Source organism: Engraulis encrasicolus, chromosome 19 (assembly GCF_034702125.1).
Source record: "Engraulis encrasicolus isolate BLACKSEA-1 chromosome 19, IST_EnEncr_1.0, whole genome shotgun sequence".
Lineage (NCBI taxonomy): Eukaryota > Metazoa > Chordata > Actinopteri > Clupeiformes > Engraulidae > Engraulis > Engraulis encrasicolus.
In genome coordinates, this window is record NC_085875.1 from 19,510,972 (window position 1) to 19,526,954 (window position 15,983).

General features: G+C 45.4%; 1 protein-coding gene across 1 annotated transcript in view; it reads right to left on the reverse strand.

Moving 5' to 3' along the window:
- The window catches only part of tedc1 (tubulin epsilon and delta complex 1), a 28,619-nt gene that overhangs the window by 10,876 nt on the left and 1,760 nt on the right, over positions 1-15,983 (reverse strand). The window contains exons 2-5 of the mRNA XM_063224073.1: positions 13,795-13,876; positions 11,586-11,815; positions 9,427-9,648; positions 2,587-2,685 (exon numbers count right to left, since the gene is read on the reverse strand). Of these exons, the coding sequence (XP_063080143.1) occupies positions 2,587-2,685; positions 9,427-9,648; positions 11,586-11,815; positions 13,795-13,876 (633 nt within the window). The remainder of the gene's footprint in view (positions 1-2,586; positions 2,686-9,426; positions 9,649-11,585; positions 11,816-13,794; positions 13,877-15,983) is intronic.

Genomic DNA, 15,983 nt, shown 5'->3' on the forward strand with positions numbered 1-15,983 from the left:
GCCAACACAAACCCAAACACAGGAGTCAATTGCACAAATACACACCTTTCAATGAGATAACTGTGCTGAAAAAATATTTTCTAAGCCACCTCTGTGTGTGTGTGTGTGTGTGTGTGTGTGTGTGTGTGTGTGTGTGTGTGTGTGTGTGTGTGTGTGTGTGTGTGTGTGTGTGTGTGTGTGTGTGTGTGTGTGTGTGTGTTGCCCACTGGGATCATTTTAAATTGAGTTCTGTTCTTCGATTTGCTTACAGTAAATGAAAAAAGAAATTGAAACCTGAAAGCTAAAAAAAATAAGCCCAACTATAAGTTCCTCACTTCCCACCTAGTTTCTCATTTTCTAGTTGTTTTTTCCTCCCAGAGAAAGGATCCACTTATTACTACTTTTCTGCTGATTAATGCTAGACTGCTGCGGCTGTACATCAGTCATTCTGTGCTGTCCAGCACCATAGACTATCATGGACTCTGCATACACAGTCCATGTGGTGCATGTGGTATGTACTGTGTGTGTGTGTGTGTGTGTGTGTGTGTGTGTGTGTGTGTGTGTGTGTGTGTGTGTGTGTGTGTGTGTGTGTGTGTGTGTGTGTGTGTGTGTGTATTCCTGATTATATCCGTGTTTGTGTGTGTATGTACTATAATGTGTGTGTGTGTGTGTGTGTGTGTGTGTGTGTGTGTGTGTGTGTGTGTGTGCGTATGTACTATAATATGTGTTTGTGCATGTATGTACTATAATATGAGTGTGTGTGTATGTATGTAAGTGCATGAGGGCATGTTACATGCATACTGCATGCTATGTCTGTGTACAGTATATAGTAGGTGAACTGCATGCACCGAATGTTGTAAAGACCCACAACCGGCTATGCACACACCACATGACACTTGTGTTTTCCCTTTGCTCTCCTCTGCTATCTCTTTTTCCATTTCCACTCCATTTGCCATGCAGCCGGCAGCAGTTGTCCCAGCACACAACCCCCCTCCCCAAGTCCTTACCCCTACATCAGCCTTCCCTCCAATACAAACACACACCCACATGCGCACGCACGCATGCGCACACACACACGCGCACACACGCACACACACACACAAGGTAGTGTAGCATTCTAAAAGGCGTGTGTGTGCGTATGTGTGAGTGCGTGCGTGAGCGTGTGTGCACACATGTTTGTGTGTGTGTGTGTGTGTGTGTGTGTGTGTGTGTGTGTGTGTGTGTGTGTGTGTGTGTGTGTGCGCGTATGTGTGTTGGAGTGGGTACAGAGGGAGTGGGCGCTCATTGTGTTGGCTCACATCTTAGCCAGCTGAAGGGCATGGTGCGAGTATGAGTGAGGCTTTCAAGGGTTTGGGATCGGGCTTGGGAATGGGCTTGGGGTTGAGTCGGGGTTGCGTTTGCAAACTCCACCCCCTGGAGCACACTTGTCTATTAGACACACACAGCAACGGAGCGCCAGGCCGTTTATCTCCAACTCTCCTGCTTGCAACACTTTCCCCCTACCTGCAGCTCGTTCCCAGGAAACACTGCAAAGCAAACAGGCTTGGCATAGGAATAAAAAGTGAGAGCAGCCTAGCTAGCTAGACTACAGCTCTACAACGTGCTGCAGAAAAATCTTTTGTCTGTTTCCCACTTCCTCTCTCTCTCTCTCTCCCTCTCCTGTTCCTCCCATCTGCCTCTTCTGACTTCTGTCTTCGCAGTTTACTTCTTCTCCTTCAAGTTTCAATCTTTCAATTCCTCCCTCCCAATTTTCTCTGCCAAAAACAAGACAGAAATAAACCCTGTGTGTGTCATGGTTAGCAGCAGCACAGCACAGCGCTCGTCATGGGGGCCTCTCTGTGTGTCTGTGTGCAATCTGAATAACACATTCAAGAGAGGCTGCTGCTGCTGCCGCTGCCTTATTCTCTCTTTCCCGTGCCAGCCACAGGGTCACAGTGTTAAAAACACTTGTTTTAAAGGCCTATTTGAAGTGCAGTGGGGAATGGGAGGCAGAGAGAAAGAGAGATAGGGAGAGGGAGAGAGAGAGAGAGAGAGAGAGAGAGAGAGAGAGAGAGAGAGAGAGAGAGAGAGAGAGAGAGAGAGAGAGAGAGAGAGAAAGGAGGCAGGAGAATGTGGAAATTGGGAGAGTGGTAAGAAAATAAAAGGGAAGCACCATGCTGCCTCTTACTTTTCAAACACTTCGCCGCCCGCCTGTTCTTTCAAAACATCTTGACACACCACCTGTCATTCAATGCCAGCTACAGCTGAAAGGCGGGAAGACAGGGGAGAGGCGGGAGGGGTGGGGGGGTTGGAAGGAAAACGCATTCCCACATCCTCTCTTTTAAAACCTCCTCCCTCTCCTGCCTGTTTGCCAAAGAAACAGAAACCCGAAAATAGACCAAAAACTGTGCAAGCATACAGCCAAGATTCCAGAGGGGGAGAGGAGAGGAGAGAAAAGGAGAGAAGAGAACAGAAGAGGAGAGGAGAGGAGAGAAGAGAAGAGAAGAGGAGAGAAGAGAAGAGAAGAGAAGAGAAGAGAAGAGAAGAGAAGAGAAGAGAAGAGAAGAGAAGAGAAGAGAAGAGAACAAGTGCTGTCAGTTTGACAGGAGGGGTGTTTGCGGCGCTCACCTTGCTAAGCGGACTAGCGTCGCCTGTGCCTGTGCCAGCAGCCTGTACCTGGGCGCTGGGGGGCTGGGAGGCAGGCTGGGAGCCCATGTCAGACAGCACCTGCAGAGAGGAGAAGAGAAGAGAAGAGAAGAGAAGAGAAGAGAAGAGAAGAGAAGAGAAGAGAAGAGAAGAGAAGAGAAGAGAAGAGAAGAGAAGAGAAGAGAAGAGAAGAGAAGAGAAGAGAAGAGAGGAGAGGAGAGGAGAGGAGAAGAGAGGAGAGAAGAGAATAGAAGAGAAGAAGAGTGGAGAGGAGAGGAGAGTGAAGGTAGAGGAGAGGAGAGTGAAGGGAGAGGAGAGGAGAGGAAAGAAAATATGAGAGAGAAGAGAAGAATAGAGAAGAGAAGAGAAGAGGAGAGAAGAAGAGATGAGAGAGGAGAGGAGAGGAGAGGAGAGGAGAGGAGAGGAGAGGAGAGGGGAGGAGAGAGGTGAGAGAAGGAGAGAAAAGAAAAGAGCAGAGAGGAGATGAGATGAGTGGAGAGCGAGTTATGCATAATTCAACTCCATAAGTTACATACATACCTGCAGGACCTTTGCCAAGACGGCACAGCTGCCTGCCTGCGACTGTGCTGAAGCCATTTCCTGGAGCTCTTTCCCAGGATTATATATACTTTATGCACTCTGTGTGTGTGTGTGTGTGTGTGTGTGTGTGTGTGTGTGTGTGTGTAGACAGACGCATGCAGTGCACAAAGAAAAGAAACAATGAGCTATTCACTGAAACTATGCATGCACAGTACATACTGTACACAAACACAGACAGACACACAGACAAAGACACAGAGTCCATAAAGGAAAATTAATTGAAGCCCTTTCTAAAGATTATTCCAATACCAAATGCTTGTCCTTGGACACATATAGTGTGCACGTACGTATGATTGAGCAAATGCCCCTTGGGATATTGCAATTGACATTGCTGTCATCTGACTAACACCCTCACTGTTCATTTTGCTGGGAGGCATTGGGAGGATGGTGGATAGTGTCTGTCTGTATGCATTTGACATTTGTACCATACTTGTCTCCATCAGTCTACCCTGTTGTTTTTTTTGTTACACAACAGCAGGCAAGTTTGACTGTGTAGCTCCTGTACAATATCAACAGGCTTATGTTGCGTGCAAACCTTCCAAAGTGCAAACATCACGCTTTTTTGACATACAGTGCATAGTTGACCTTTTTTTGACCGACATAGTGGAGCTTATAGTCTTTGCACGCAAGTACAATTTTTTTAACACGCAACCCTTCTCATCACACACACACTATACTACACCACCACCAACAGACACACACACACACACACACACACACACACACACACACACACACACACACACACACACACACACACACACACACACACACACACACACACACACACACACACACACCATCAGCTGCCCCACCCTTAGCTGCTTTCTTTCTTTTCTTCCGCTGGACTCGGCGAGGAACAGCGCGGTGCGTTCCTCCAGCTTTTAACCTGTCATATTCATCAGCGGCCGGTGATGGATGACCTGATGGAGAGGGGCTGCAGAGAAATCACTCAGGGCTGACTGGGCAGTAGACAGGGGAGAGATGGGAGAGAGAGAGAGAGAGAGAGAGAGAGAGAGAGAGAGAGAGAGAGAGAGAGAGAGAGAGAGAGAGAGAGAGAGAGAGAGAGAGAGAGAGAAAGGGAGAGAGAGAGAGAGAGAGATGGGGAGTTGAGTGTGGCAGGTGCATAGGGAGGTGGATGGCGTGGTGATAAGGTAGGGTGGGAGAGGGGACGGTGTGCTGTGTGTGTGAGTGAATGTGTGTGTGAGGGAGACAGGGTGAGTGTGTGTGTGTGTGTGTGTGTGTGTGTGTGTGTGTGTGTGTGTGTGTGTGTGTGTGTGTGTGTGTGTGAGAGAGAGAGAGAGAGAGATAGAGAGAGAGAGTGTGTAACTCTTTGTCTGTGTGTGTGTGTATGTGTGCGTGTGTGTGTGTGTGTGTGTGTGTGTGTGTATGTGTGCGTGTGTGTGTGTGGAGGTAGGTGTGGGTGTGTGGGAGCCGTCTGTGAGGACAGGCAGGCGCAGTGCGTCTAGCCGGGCCCCGAGTGACAGTGTGAGATTAACCTTCGCGGCCAGAGAGGAGGCCTTATCACTCAATCAAGCTCCATCACTACTGTCACTCAAGGAAGGAGAGAGGTGTGCGTGTGTGTGTGTATGTGTGGCATGGTGTGTGGGTGGATACACCAAGTGCTGATTTTGTTACTCTCTCACATGCACGAAAGCATTCACACACACACACACACACACACACACACACACACACACACACACACACACACACACACACACACACACACACACACACACACACACACACACACACACACACACACACACACACACACACACACACACACACACACACAGGCTTTCAAGCTCTCACAAGCTTCTCAACAAAAAACACAACAAAATGCATACAAGCTCCCTCTCTCCCTCTCCTCTCTACAACTCTGAATTTCTGTCTGCAATGTTTTGTGTGCGCCTTGCTTGTACACACTGTATTCATATGCATAAATCTTTTTCTTTTTCCAGGCTTTTAATTACCCGTAGGTGATGGCTGGCAGCAGCGTACTGTATAACACCAGAGCATTATGGAAGCCAGGCCACCGGGAGGGAGAGAGGCAGAAACTCTTGAGGAGATTCTTGGCCCGCTGATGCTGTCGAGATGGGCTGCCTTGCAGGGCTGGACTAGGGGAGAAATAGGGCCCGGGCACTTTTGGTTGAAAGGGGCCCCTCATAATTAGCGGTGCAGAACTGATTCACCGGAAGGCCCCGCACCCTCGTGGGCCCTTATTTTCTACATAGTTTTTTATTTTTTTTACATTTCTGTAATAGGGGCCCACGAGGGTGCAGGGCCCACCGGGAAATGCCCGCTATGCCAGGTGGCCAGTCCAGCCCTGCTGCCTGGCCATCATCCAGATGAGCTACCAAATTAACATAGCCCAAGGGGTCACTTGTCCTGTGTCCAGGGAGAGAGAGGCGGGCAGAATTGGGTCCTCCATACATTTTATGTATTGAATTGTAATTGCTTGGTATGGCTCAGCTTGGTATTAGCACAGCTCATATCGACACAACACCGGGGGTGGAGACAAAAAAAAAGTGCAACGGCATAGTTTCTGGAATCAGATGCACAGCCAGAAGCCAGAAGGCAGGATTAATCAGTTATATTCAATGCATAGCTAAGAGGGGGATAAAAAAAGCTCTGTTGTAAAAACAACTATGCATCCCGATTTGGATTATTTCATACATTCGATTACCATTTATGCAAATCTGTTTTGTGGTGATGATTTGCTGAAATGAGATGTTGGCACAGTCGCATCTAAATCTTTTCCCATTGAAAATGGTGAGCTTCACTACGGAATCTGAGAAATGATAAATGTCGTCGTAAAAAGGAGTAAAAGGTGGCCTTCATGACAAAAGGCTGACATAAAAAAAGAGGCAGCAAAGGTGCTGCTTGATGTGATTGTATTTCATCTCATCTCAAAATGGATGGATGGATGGATGGACGGACAGATGGATGGATGGATGCTGGAACACTTGCGTTATCCCCAATCATATTAAATCACTTGTGCGTGTGAATATACGTGTGCGTGTGAGAGAGTGAGAATGTATAATATGTCGGTTCGTTCTGGTGTGCATGTGTGTGTGTGTGTGTGTGTGTGTGTCTGTGCAGGGGTGCATATTGTTTGTGTGTGTATCATTGTACTGTAGTGTGTGTGCACCATTGTACTGTATATGTGTGTGTGTGTGTGTGTGTGTGTGTGTGTGTGTGTGTGTGTGTGTGTGTGTGTGTGTGTGTGTGTGTGTGTGTGTGATTATAATATACAGCTACAGTATGTGTGTGCATGTCTGTGTGTCCGTGCATGTACAGCTTGAGTAAGCATACCTATGTAAGCATGTTTTTGTGTGTGTGCACTCAAGTCTGTGCATCTACACATCCATATGGGTGGTATTGAGGGAGACCGCCCCTCTCCAGAGCGTCTCTGCTGGGTCTCCTTCCTCCATCCACTCCCCCAGCCTTGCCACCTCTCCAGGGGCCATCTCTCCAGGCTCCCCTGCGGTGTACACACACAGTGCAGTACCTCAGCTAAAAGCTCAGCCCGCTCTCTGTCCCAGGATGTGCAAAAAACAACTTCCCTTCGCTGCACTCTCAGCTCCCCCGCAGGAGAGCACAGACTAATTACCTGTACCTACAGTACATGCAAATGTAGGAGATACACTCACTGTACAACTATATAGATGATATCGCACATCAGGGCTTGACACTGGCACTAGCCAACTGGCCAAATGCTGGTAAAACTTGGCTGTGGCTAGTAATACTTTCATTGTCACTAGCCAATTTGGCTGGCAGCTTATTCCTCGGTATGACATACGCATCATAGCCTATTCTATTGTGTGCCCCTTGTGCACAATTGTTTGTATTTAAGTTCAAGAAAAAGTGAAAAAGCTCAGCTACTCAGTTTCTATTTGCTTGATATACTTCCAGGTAAAAAGCTATACACTCATCTTGCTTTAGCACCTCATCCTCTAAGGTTAGACGTACACTATCATGATAAAAGAAAAAAAAACAATATAAAATCTGTGGCTAGTGGAACACCTGAATGGCTAGTGATTCGGGAAAACCACTAGCCACAGTGGCCAATGGTTGAAAAAGTTTATGTCAAGCCATGCGCACTCTATGAGTGAGGTGGAACTGGGGCTAACTCTATCTATAGATAGTAATATTTACTGTACCCTTGTCAGCTGTTCTCTTGAGTCTGGTGACACATAGCTGGTCCCATCTGGTTCAATGATACACATACATGCTAGCTAGGAGTGACCTCACCAAACTGTGAGAACGGCTAGAAGAAAAGGAAGAAAGAACTCAATTACTTGAGGGGAGATAGAAAATGTTCACACCAGAGCATATCACCAGTGATATATGGTCAGGAGACCGGCAACTGAAATCTCTCGTAGGGGAGGTGCGGTTTACGATTGCCAACGGCCATTTATTGGCTGTTACAAATGTACCATTTTGTGCAAATGTACTGTACGGTATAGCCCATAGCCCAGAAGTTGTTTGGCTCCTGTGAGGACCTGCCTTATGGTTAAGCTAAGGGACTACTAAACTAAGCAAGGGACTACACTATATAGATGATATCACACTATGAGGGAGGTGGAATTGGGGCCAACTCTACAGATAGTAACATTAACCGTCTCCTTGTCCTGTTCTTCCAGCAGTTCTCTGGCGACACATAGGTGGTTCCATCTGGTTCAATGATAGACATACAGGCTAGCCTGGAACTTGGGAGTGATATCACCAGACCCTGAGAACGGCTAGAAGGACAGGAGAAAGGTAAAACTCAATTACTTAACTCGAAGGAAGGTGGGAAGTGATTGCCTGGCTCACACCACACCATATCACACGTGATATATGGTCAGGAGACCGGCTACTGAATTCTCTCGTAGGGGAGGCGTGGCTTACGATCGCCAACGGCCATTTATTGGCTGTTACAAATGTTTCATTTTGTGCACATGTACTGTATAGCCCATAGCCAATTGTGTCAATTGAATTAAAAAAACTGCAAGCTTCCGTTTGTCGAGTAATACGAGTCATCTTTCCACCCCTCCCAGCTATCAGATTGGCTCCCTACCTCAGGCTACTGCTTTGGGACGAACATCCATGCTGTCTTACAATTTGGAACGATGTGAATGCAGCATGGGATTTCCCAGTTTAGGAAATTGAGCATCCAGTAATGTGGGAATGTCACTTTAAGAGGGGCTGGTGTTGGGGTGGAAACTATAACTATACATAGGATTGCATTAAAACGAACAGGGTCTGTACTGCATATGGGACTGGACGATGTTGCCTATGGATTGCCTTATGAATACTATGTTACAGAACATAAACATTTAGCACAGGCTATTATCCAAAGTGACTGACAGAAGACAAACAGCTACAAAATCGTTGAAGATTTCACATAACAATGTTAATGCAGGAAACTGTTGAGTGGCGTTTGCCTATTGCATACACGGTATCGAATACACATGTCTCATGATTAGAAAGAATGAATGTTGTACAGTTTCACAGGAAACATGATATATAAAAGCCCCCATAAAACATTAGCTTAAAGATGTCCTCTCATCGTTATTTCATTAATACTGCTGTGTCCCCCATTGTTATTGAATGCATTACGTGTTGGTCCTGTTTAAAAGAACGTTCTGGTTGCCTTGTTTCAAGCCGTTTTTGCAAGCTAACAAGGTGGCTTGTGGGCAAGAGAGAGGGTCTTCCGGGTTTCTCGTGGATATCCATCTCTGATTGGCTCCCTCCTCCTGCTCTGCAGAGAGATTCTAAAGGTTAAAGACTCGCCACTTCCCAGAGTGGTACTGCACTATAGGGGGGCCAATGGACGCGTGCAGGCTCCATTTGCTCTCTCGACAGCGACCCCTAGGCGAACTGCAGGCATGGATTGACTAGAGTGGGGAGGCTGTATGTAAACTGCCTGTGTGCTCTGTGTGTATCTGAGAGTAGCAACCAGCTGATAGCTAGGCTAAGCTAGGTTTCGGGCCACCGGGCATTGTTTGTTTAGAAAACAAGCAGAAAAAAATTACTCTACATGTTTTTAGAAAAATGTGGTAGAAAGTGCTGGTGGAAATCCTGTGGGAAGAACTCATGGAAAAGAAGAAGAGTCTTCCCAAACCTCTTAAAGGTGGAGATGTATGACCCTACTCTTCTGCACTCTCATGGCTTGTGTCAGGAGGGGCTGGGGCTTGGGTTTGGACTGTTGGTCTTGCTGTGGGTACTTGCCTTGTGAATGAGCTTGGCCCTCTCGTCCTGGGCAGAAAGCAGGGCTCTCCAGCGGTGGCGCAGCTTGCCATACTCCCACTGCAGGTGCCGTAGGTCCACACTCCCACTCCCACTCCCACTGGTGCTGCTGCCTCCGGCTCCGTCTCTGGCTCCGGCAGCACCGTCCTCTCTGCCCTTGCCACACTCCCACAAATCCATCAGGGGACTTCCAGGAGAGCACACCTGAAAACAGGAGATACAGAGTAGAGAGTAGAGAGAGAGAGAGAGAGAGTAGAGAGAGAGAGAGAGAGAGAGAGAGAGTAGAGAGAGAGAGAGAGAGAGAGAGAGAGAGAGAGAGAATATTAAATGACTGATAAGAGTGAAGACAGATAGATAGGAGTAAAAAAGACTTATTGAATGAGAGAGAGAGAGAGAGAGAGAGAGAGAGAGAGAGAGAGAGAGAGAGAGAGAGAGAGAGAGAGAGAAAGAGAGAGTACAGTATATTAAACGAGTGATAAGACAGAGGGAGAGAAAGAGAGGGGTAAGGATATAAAGAGTGAGTGAAAGAGAAAGACACAGATTAAGTGAAAGACACACAAAGGTGCACACGAGTACACAACGCAACATAATTGCTTCCTACCTAATCCCATGCGTGGTTTGATTGGCTATATTTAGTCTGTAATTATGTATGGTTGCACATTTATTTTTTTTAAATAACTTTAAGGGTAACTTGTCCTATATCGGTTTTTTTACCCCCCTTTTCTGCTGATGTATCATAACATGAACACATACACGTTATTAATGCCAAAAGCCCTGGGGCTCAATCTATTACTTTTTTTCTGCCTTGGTATGGGTCTGCTCATTGTGGAACTAGGCCCCTGCATATTCAGTAAAGCAATGCTGCCACCTGATGGATTGGATACAAATTGCAACCATTTGGGTAACGGAGATGGGAGCACAGCTGAAACGGCGTACTTCTACAATTTAGAAAATTACAGTACTTGATTATGTTGTTTTTCTGATCTAATTACGGTAGTTTCATGAATCATGTCACGCACCATCACAAAGATGTTAATTGCTTTATTTATGTCTGGTGGACAGGAAGACATAACTCTACGCCCGAAAATATTAGTCGATTTCAGGCACCATGCCTTAGCTATTTTTGGCCAGCTGGTACTGGTTCTACATTTAAAACAACAAAGAAATATATCTGTTCTACGTGAATGTGTCATATTAATGTGCAAAGTAAGGCAGCTTGCAGACAGACATGCCTCTACCCTACAACCCAAATACTAAAACTGCAACACTGTGTACTTCCTGAGTCGGTTACAGTTTCTGAAGAAGAAGAAGAAGAAGAAGAAGAAGAAGAAGAAGAAGAAGAAGAGAGCGACATAATTTTACTCCAAGGTTTGACTCTGTACAGTCAAAAAAAGAGAGGGTGAACCAGCTTTAGCCTCCATTCAACTATGTACACTTTGTACTGTACGCTTTGCATGTGTGCTACAGTATATAATGTGTATTGCACTGCAAGTCCCTACAATGTGGACAACCTGCAGGCTTGAGTCGAGGACAGAGAGTTGGGACTGAGCTGGAGAGGAAAAGAGGCCCAGCATCAGCTCCAACTGGAAACAAGAGCCAAGAGGACAGAGGCAGAGAGAGTAGAGAGAGAGAGGTTCCATTGGCCCATTGTTTCCTGGTTCTATTATGGCCCCCCTTAGGCAGACCTAAGGACTGTTCTATTCATTGTAGGAGCATTATGACACGCCCCTTTAGGCAGACCGGAACCTGGTCACGTTAGGTGCCCATAGAAACCTATTATGTTGGCATATCTCTATAGAATATCTCTGACAGAGATGGGTGTTGGAGAGCCAGTCAGGCCGGTCACAACCAGGCACACAAACTGGGCAATTGCCTAGTGACTGGTTTTATACCTGTATTCAAATGGCAGCAATGACATCTCTTTGAGTGAGGCAAAACCTCCCTAAATTCAATGACTGAAAGTGCAATGACACTGCTATCAAAAGGGAGAAGGGGTCCCTCCTCCAATAGGTTGGAGAGAAAATCAGGCTCCAATCCCTATGCCTAGGGCCCCAAAAATACCTTCAGAAGGACCCGGAGACTGTCCCTGCTCCAACCACCATCACTACCACCATCCCCATCCCCAGCCCCAGGCCCCTCACCTGGGCAGGAGGCAGTGCCAGCGGCTGCAGCTGCAGCACTCTCTCCCCCAGCAGATACTCCAGCAGGCTTCCAGACGACAGCATCCAGCCGAAGGCCAGGAGCAGCTCTCGGCTCCCCACCCCACCGCCACGGTCTCCTCCGTAGCCACTGCCAGCCTGTGTTGGCACCACCCACCGGGCACCGTACCCACAATGCCACAGCGCACTTCTGACGAACCTGGCCTGTGCACCTGTGGACAGAGTGAGGGACAGCAGGCATGTAGGCCTATGTAAATAGCCTGCGAGGTGCACAAGACCTTTTTGGAAACATAAAATACAGTGAGTCCAATATGTATTTGATCCCTTGCTGATTTTCTTGGTTTGCCTACTAAAAAAGACATGATCAGTCAATAAATGTTATGATAATATGTATTCTAATATGGAGGGACAGAATATCAAAAAGAAAATCCAGAAATTAACTCAAGAGAATATATATTAATTTATTTCCATTTCATCGAGCAAAATAAGTATTTGATCCCCTGCCAACTGATCACAGTTCCGGGCCCACAGACCAGATGGGCACTTCCGATCAACTTGTCATCTGAATTAAAGACACCTGTACATACTAACATGCATAAAAGACACATTGAATCAGCAGAATCAGTCCATAGTATGAGTGAATCAGTCACACTCCAACCTCACCAGCATGGGAAAGACCAAAGAGTGGTCAAATGATATCAGGGACACAATTTTAGACCTGAACAAAGATTAAATGGACTGCAAAGCCACAAGAAAGAGACTGGGTATTAATGACCCAGCTGTTGATGCATTTCTTCCAAAATGTGAGGAATACAAAATGACTATCCATCACCCCGTTTGGGGTTCTATACAAGATTTGACCTTTTGTAGGGATTTGATAATCATGAGAACAGAAAGAAATCACCCTAGAGCTGTACGGGAAGAACTAGGCAATGATATCAAAGCTACTGGGACCAAAATCACTGATAAAACTACTGGTAGCACTTAATGCCACAGAGGTTTAAAATCCTGTAGTGCACACATGGTACCTCTACTTCAGAAGGAACCTGCGCAGTCCCACTTGAGGTTTGCCAGCAGACATCAGACTGGTTTAGGATATGATAAGGAGGTGCTGTAGTCAGATGAAACCAAAATCAAGCTGTTTGGCATTATCACAATTCAATGTGTTTTGAGAAAGAGTACTGCTGTCTATGATCCCAAGAACACCCTCCTCACCATCATGCATGAAAGTGGTATCATTATGGTTTGAGGGTGTTTGTCTGGCCAAGGCACAGGACAACTTCGCATCGTCAATGAATGGATGGAGGGAGACATGTAATGTGCAATCCTGAGTGCAAACGTCCTTCCCTCCACCACTACACTGAAGGGTGGGCCATTTTTGGATCTCCCAACATGACAATAATACACAACATACAGTCAATGCAACAAAGGAGTGGCTCAATAAGAAGCATATTAAAGTCGTGAAGTGGCCTAGACAGTCTCCAAATATTAACCCAATAGTAATTCTATGGATAGAACTGAACCTCCCATTTGCCAAGCTACAGCCACAAACTATTAATGTTTTAGAGATAATGTGCAAAGAAAAATGGACAAAAAATATTTTCTACTATATGCACAGACATTGTCATTAACTAAAAGAAGCATCTAACCTCAGTGCTAGACAACTAGGGCTTTGCCACAAAGCACTTTATCTTCTTTAGCTAGAGGGGTCAAATACTTATTGGCCTAAATTAAATACAAATAAATTAAAATATATTATTTTAAGTTATTTTCTGGAATTTCTTTTTGATATTCTGTCTCTCCATGTTTGAATACATATTATCATAAATTTATAGACTGATCATGTCTTTATTAGTGGGCAAACCGGCAAAATCAGCAAGGGATCAAATACATATTGGACTCACTGTATAATAAATAAATAAATAAATGAATGATATATTTTTTTCAAATTGTCTGATTCGCGAACCATGGGTCATCTCCTACGCAAAAAAATCACTAGTTTAAGGTGCATAAGACTTAACAGACATACAGTACTGTATAAGGGAAGACATAGGCTAACTTATCACAGAACTTGCATAATAAGATGGTAATTAAAATGCAACAATTAATCGGTGAACTTCACTATGCTTGACATAGAATTGCTGAGAGAGAGAGAGAGAGAGAGAGAGGAGAGAGAGAGAGAGAGATTTACCTGGATCTGAGTGCTGGCATTTGCACTCCAATACCACTGCTTTCACTAGGATGACACGCAGTACGTCCCACAACTTCTGCACCTACAATCCATCAAGACACTGAATGAATCCCAACAAAAACCGCGTTGACCGCTTACGTAGGAAAGGTTCATCATCTACTTGGAGAAGTTCATAATAGTGGAATCGTGAACCAGCCATCTGTTTCTGCCAGGACAGAACCAGCACCGCTGCTGCTCGTGTTGACATCCGTGCACGGACTGGTGTCAAGCGGCCCGCAGCTTCCCGCAGCTACCCGCAGCTACTCTGGACTTTACGGTCCCATTCACTTCAATTCATTTTTTCGCAGCCAGAACAGGTTTTACAGATTTCGGATTGTGCCGACGCCGCTGGTGTCGTGCGAGGAAAACAACAATTGTGTCGGACGCTACACCTGGTCATGGAACGACATGCGTAACAAGAATGATCATAACTTGTGTCATTTCGAAGATAATTAAAGAAAACCATTTTCACAATGGGACTTCTCATAGACCTGTTTTTGCATGTCTCTCATCTCTTTGCATGTTGACTGTGCAATCACCGTGACAAGTTAACAAGGTGCACGGCGCACAGCTGTATGCGTCCAAAAAGAAGAATAACATTTCACGATGTACATCTCGAAATAATTCACATCAAAGTTAAGTGTTATTACATAGGGCACCATGGTAATCAATATGTGTGTAAGAACATGTGAAAAAAATAAATCGGTCAGTTTGTCAAAGAAGACACAAAAGATATGCACCACAATGCACATTATGCACCACACCGTGCTTTTCAATTATATAAAGAACAAATACTGACGGCACGAATGTTTCTTCCCTCAATAATCCCACGTCACATATCAATCAAGCAACTGAGCTAATGTGGCCACAAAGGGGCGGTATTGTACGCTGACACATTCGAAGTCCTCAGATACAGATAGGCCTACAGTCATGAATTACCTGACAAATTGCTGCTAGGCTATTGCAGTGGGAGCGCTACACTAAAGAACTGTGTCCCATATCTGCCCCTTTCATATTCATACATTGACAATTGAATTGACAAATGAAATACTAATATTTTACTGCGTCTTTTACAGGTGCCCGTATTCTTCAAGTCTGTCGTTACAGCGCAACGACGGTCAGCGCAGATGTGGCGATGTGAACACTCTTGCATTACACCTTTTGCATGTTGTACATGTCTCCAATCTATATATGATTGACTGGTCTCATAAGGCTGCAGCGTAAAGCTCGAAGGAGAACGTGAAATGATGTCGCCCCTAGGCCTACAGATAGGCCTAATCATAGTTGTGGCCGAAGTATTTCTGTTGCATGTGATATTTTTGTGAATGACTATTATTGTAATTTCAGCAACATTCATTATTACTATTACGAGGAGTATTATGTAGCCTAGGTGGTCCTATGACTTAGTTTTGATTGAAATGTGCCGTGCGCTTGAGAAGCAGCAATATGTAGGTGCCCCCCTATCTGTCCTGCATGTCATTCAGGGACACTGTGTGGTTCGCACTGCGTGTTTTTGTGGTGAGATGTGTTCAAATTCGGAGGACTAAAGCATTTTTTGTGTTCTTGGTGTGTTACACGGTAATAGCCTACAGGTTGCGTATTACCATGTCGGGACAGTAAAGTTTACTGTGAAAAACTACAACATGAAAAGCGCTGCCGTGTCGTTGTAGGCCTATGTGTAGTTGGAAGATATAGGATACCTATTGTCATGTCAGGGTAGTTGCACGGTGAACATAGGCAAAGTTGGAGAGATTGAAACGATGAGTGAATGGCAAAGGCCATTGCGATGAGAATGTCTTTGATTATCTTCGACCTGACGCGGGAAATGCCATTCTTGATCAGCAAGCCGTTTAATGGTCATGTTTAGCATCCGAGACAATTGTTGTTTTCCTCGCACGTTTGTCTGTAGGCAACCTGTTATCGCTCCAAAAAATGGATTGAGTGAATGGGAGGGTGTAGGCTAATAGGCCTACCATGTGGGCACAGATCTACATAAATCAAGTAGGTAGCAGGCTTCACTCAGGTTTCTTGATAACTTTTAAGGGTGCTGTCCCAAATGAATACTTAGAATAAAAGAAAAGGGGGGCGCACCTTGCATCAATTTTTTTCTTTTCTTTATTTTTCTGTGCACAGAAAAATAAAGAAAAGAA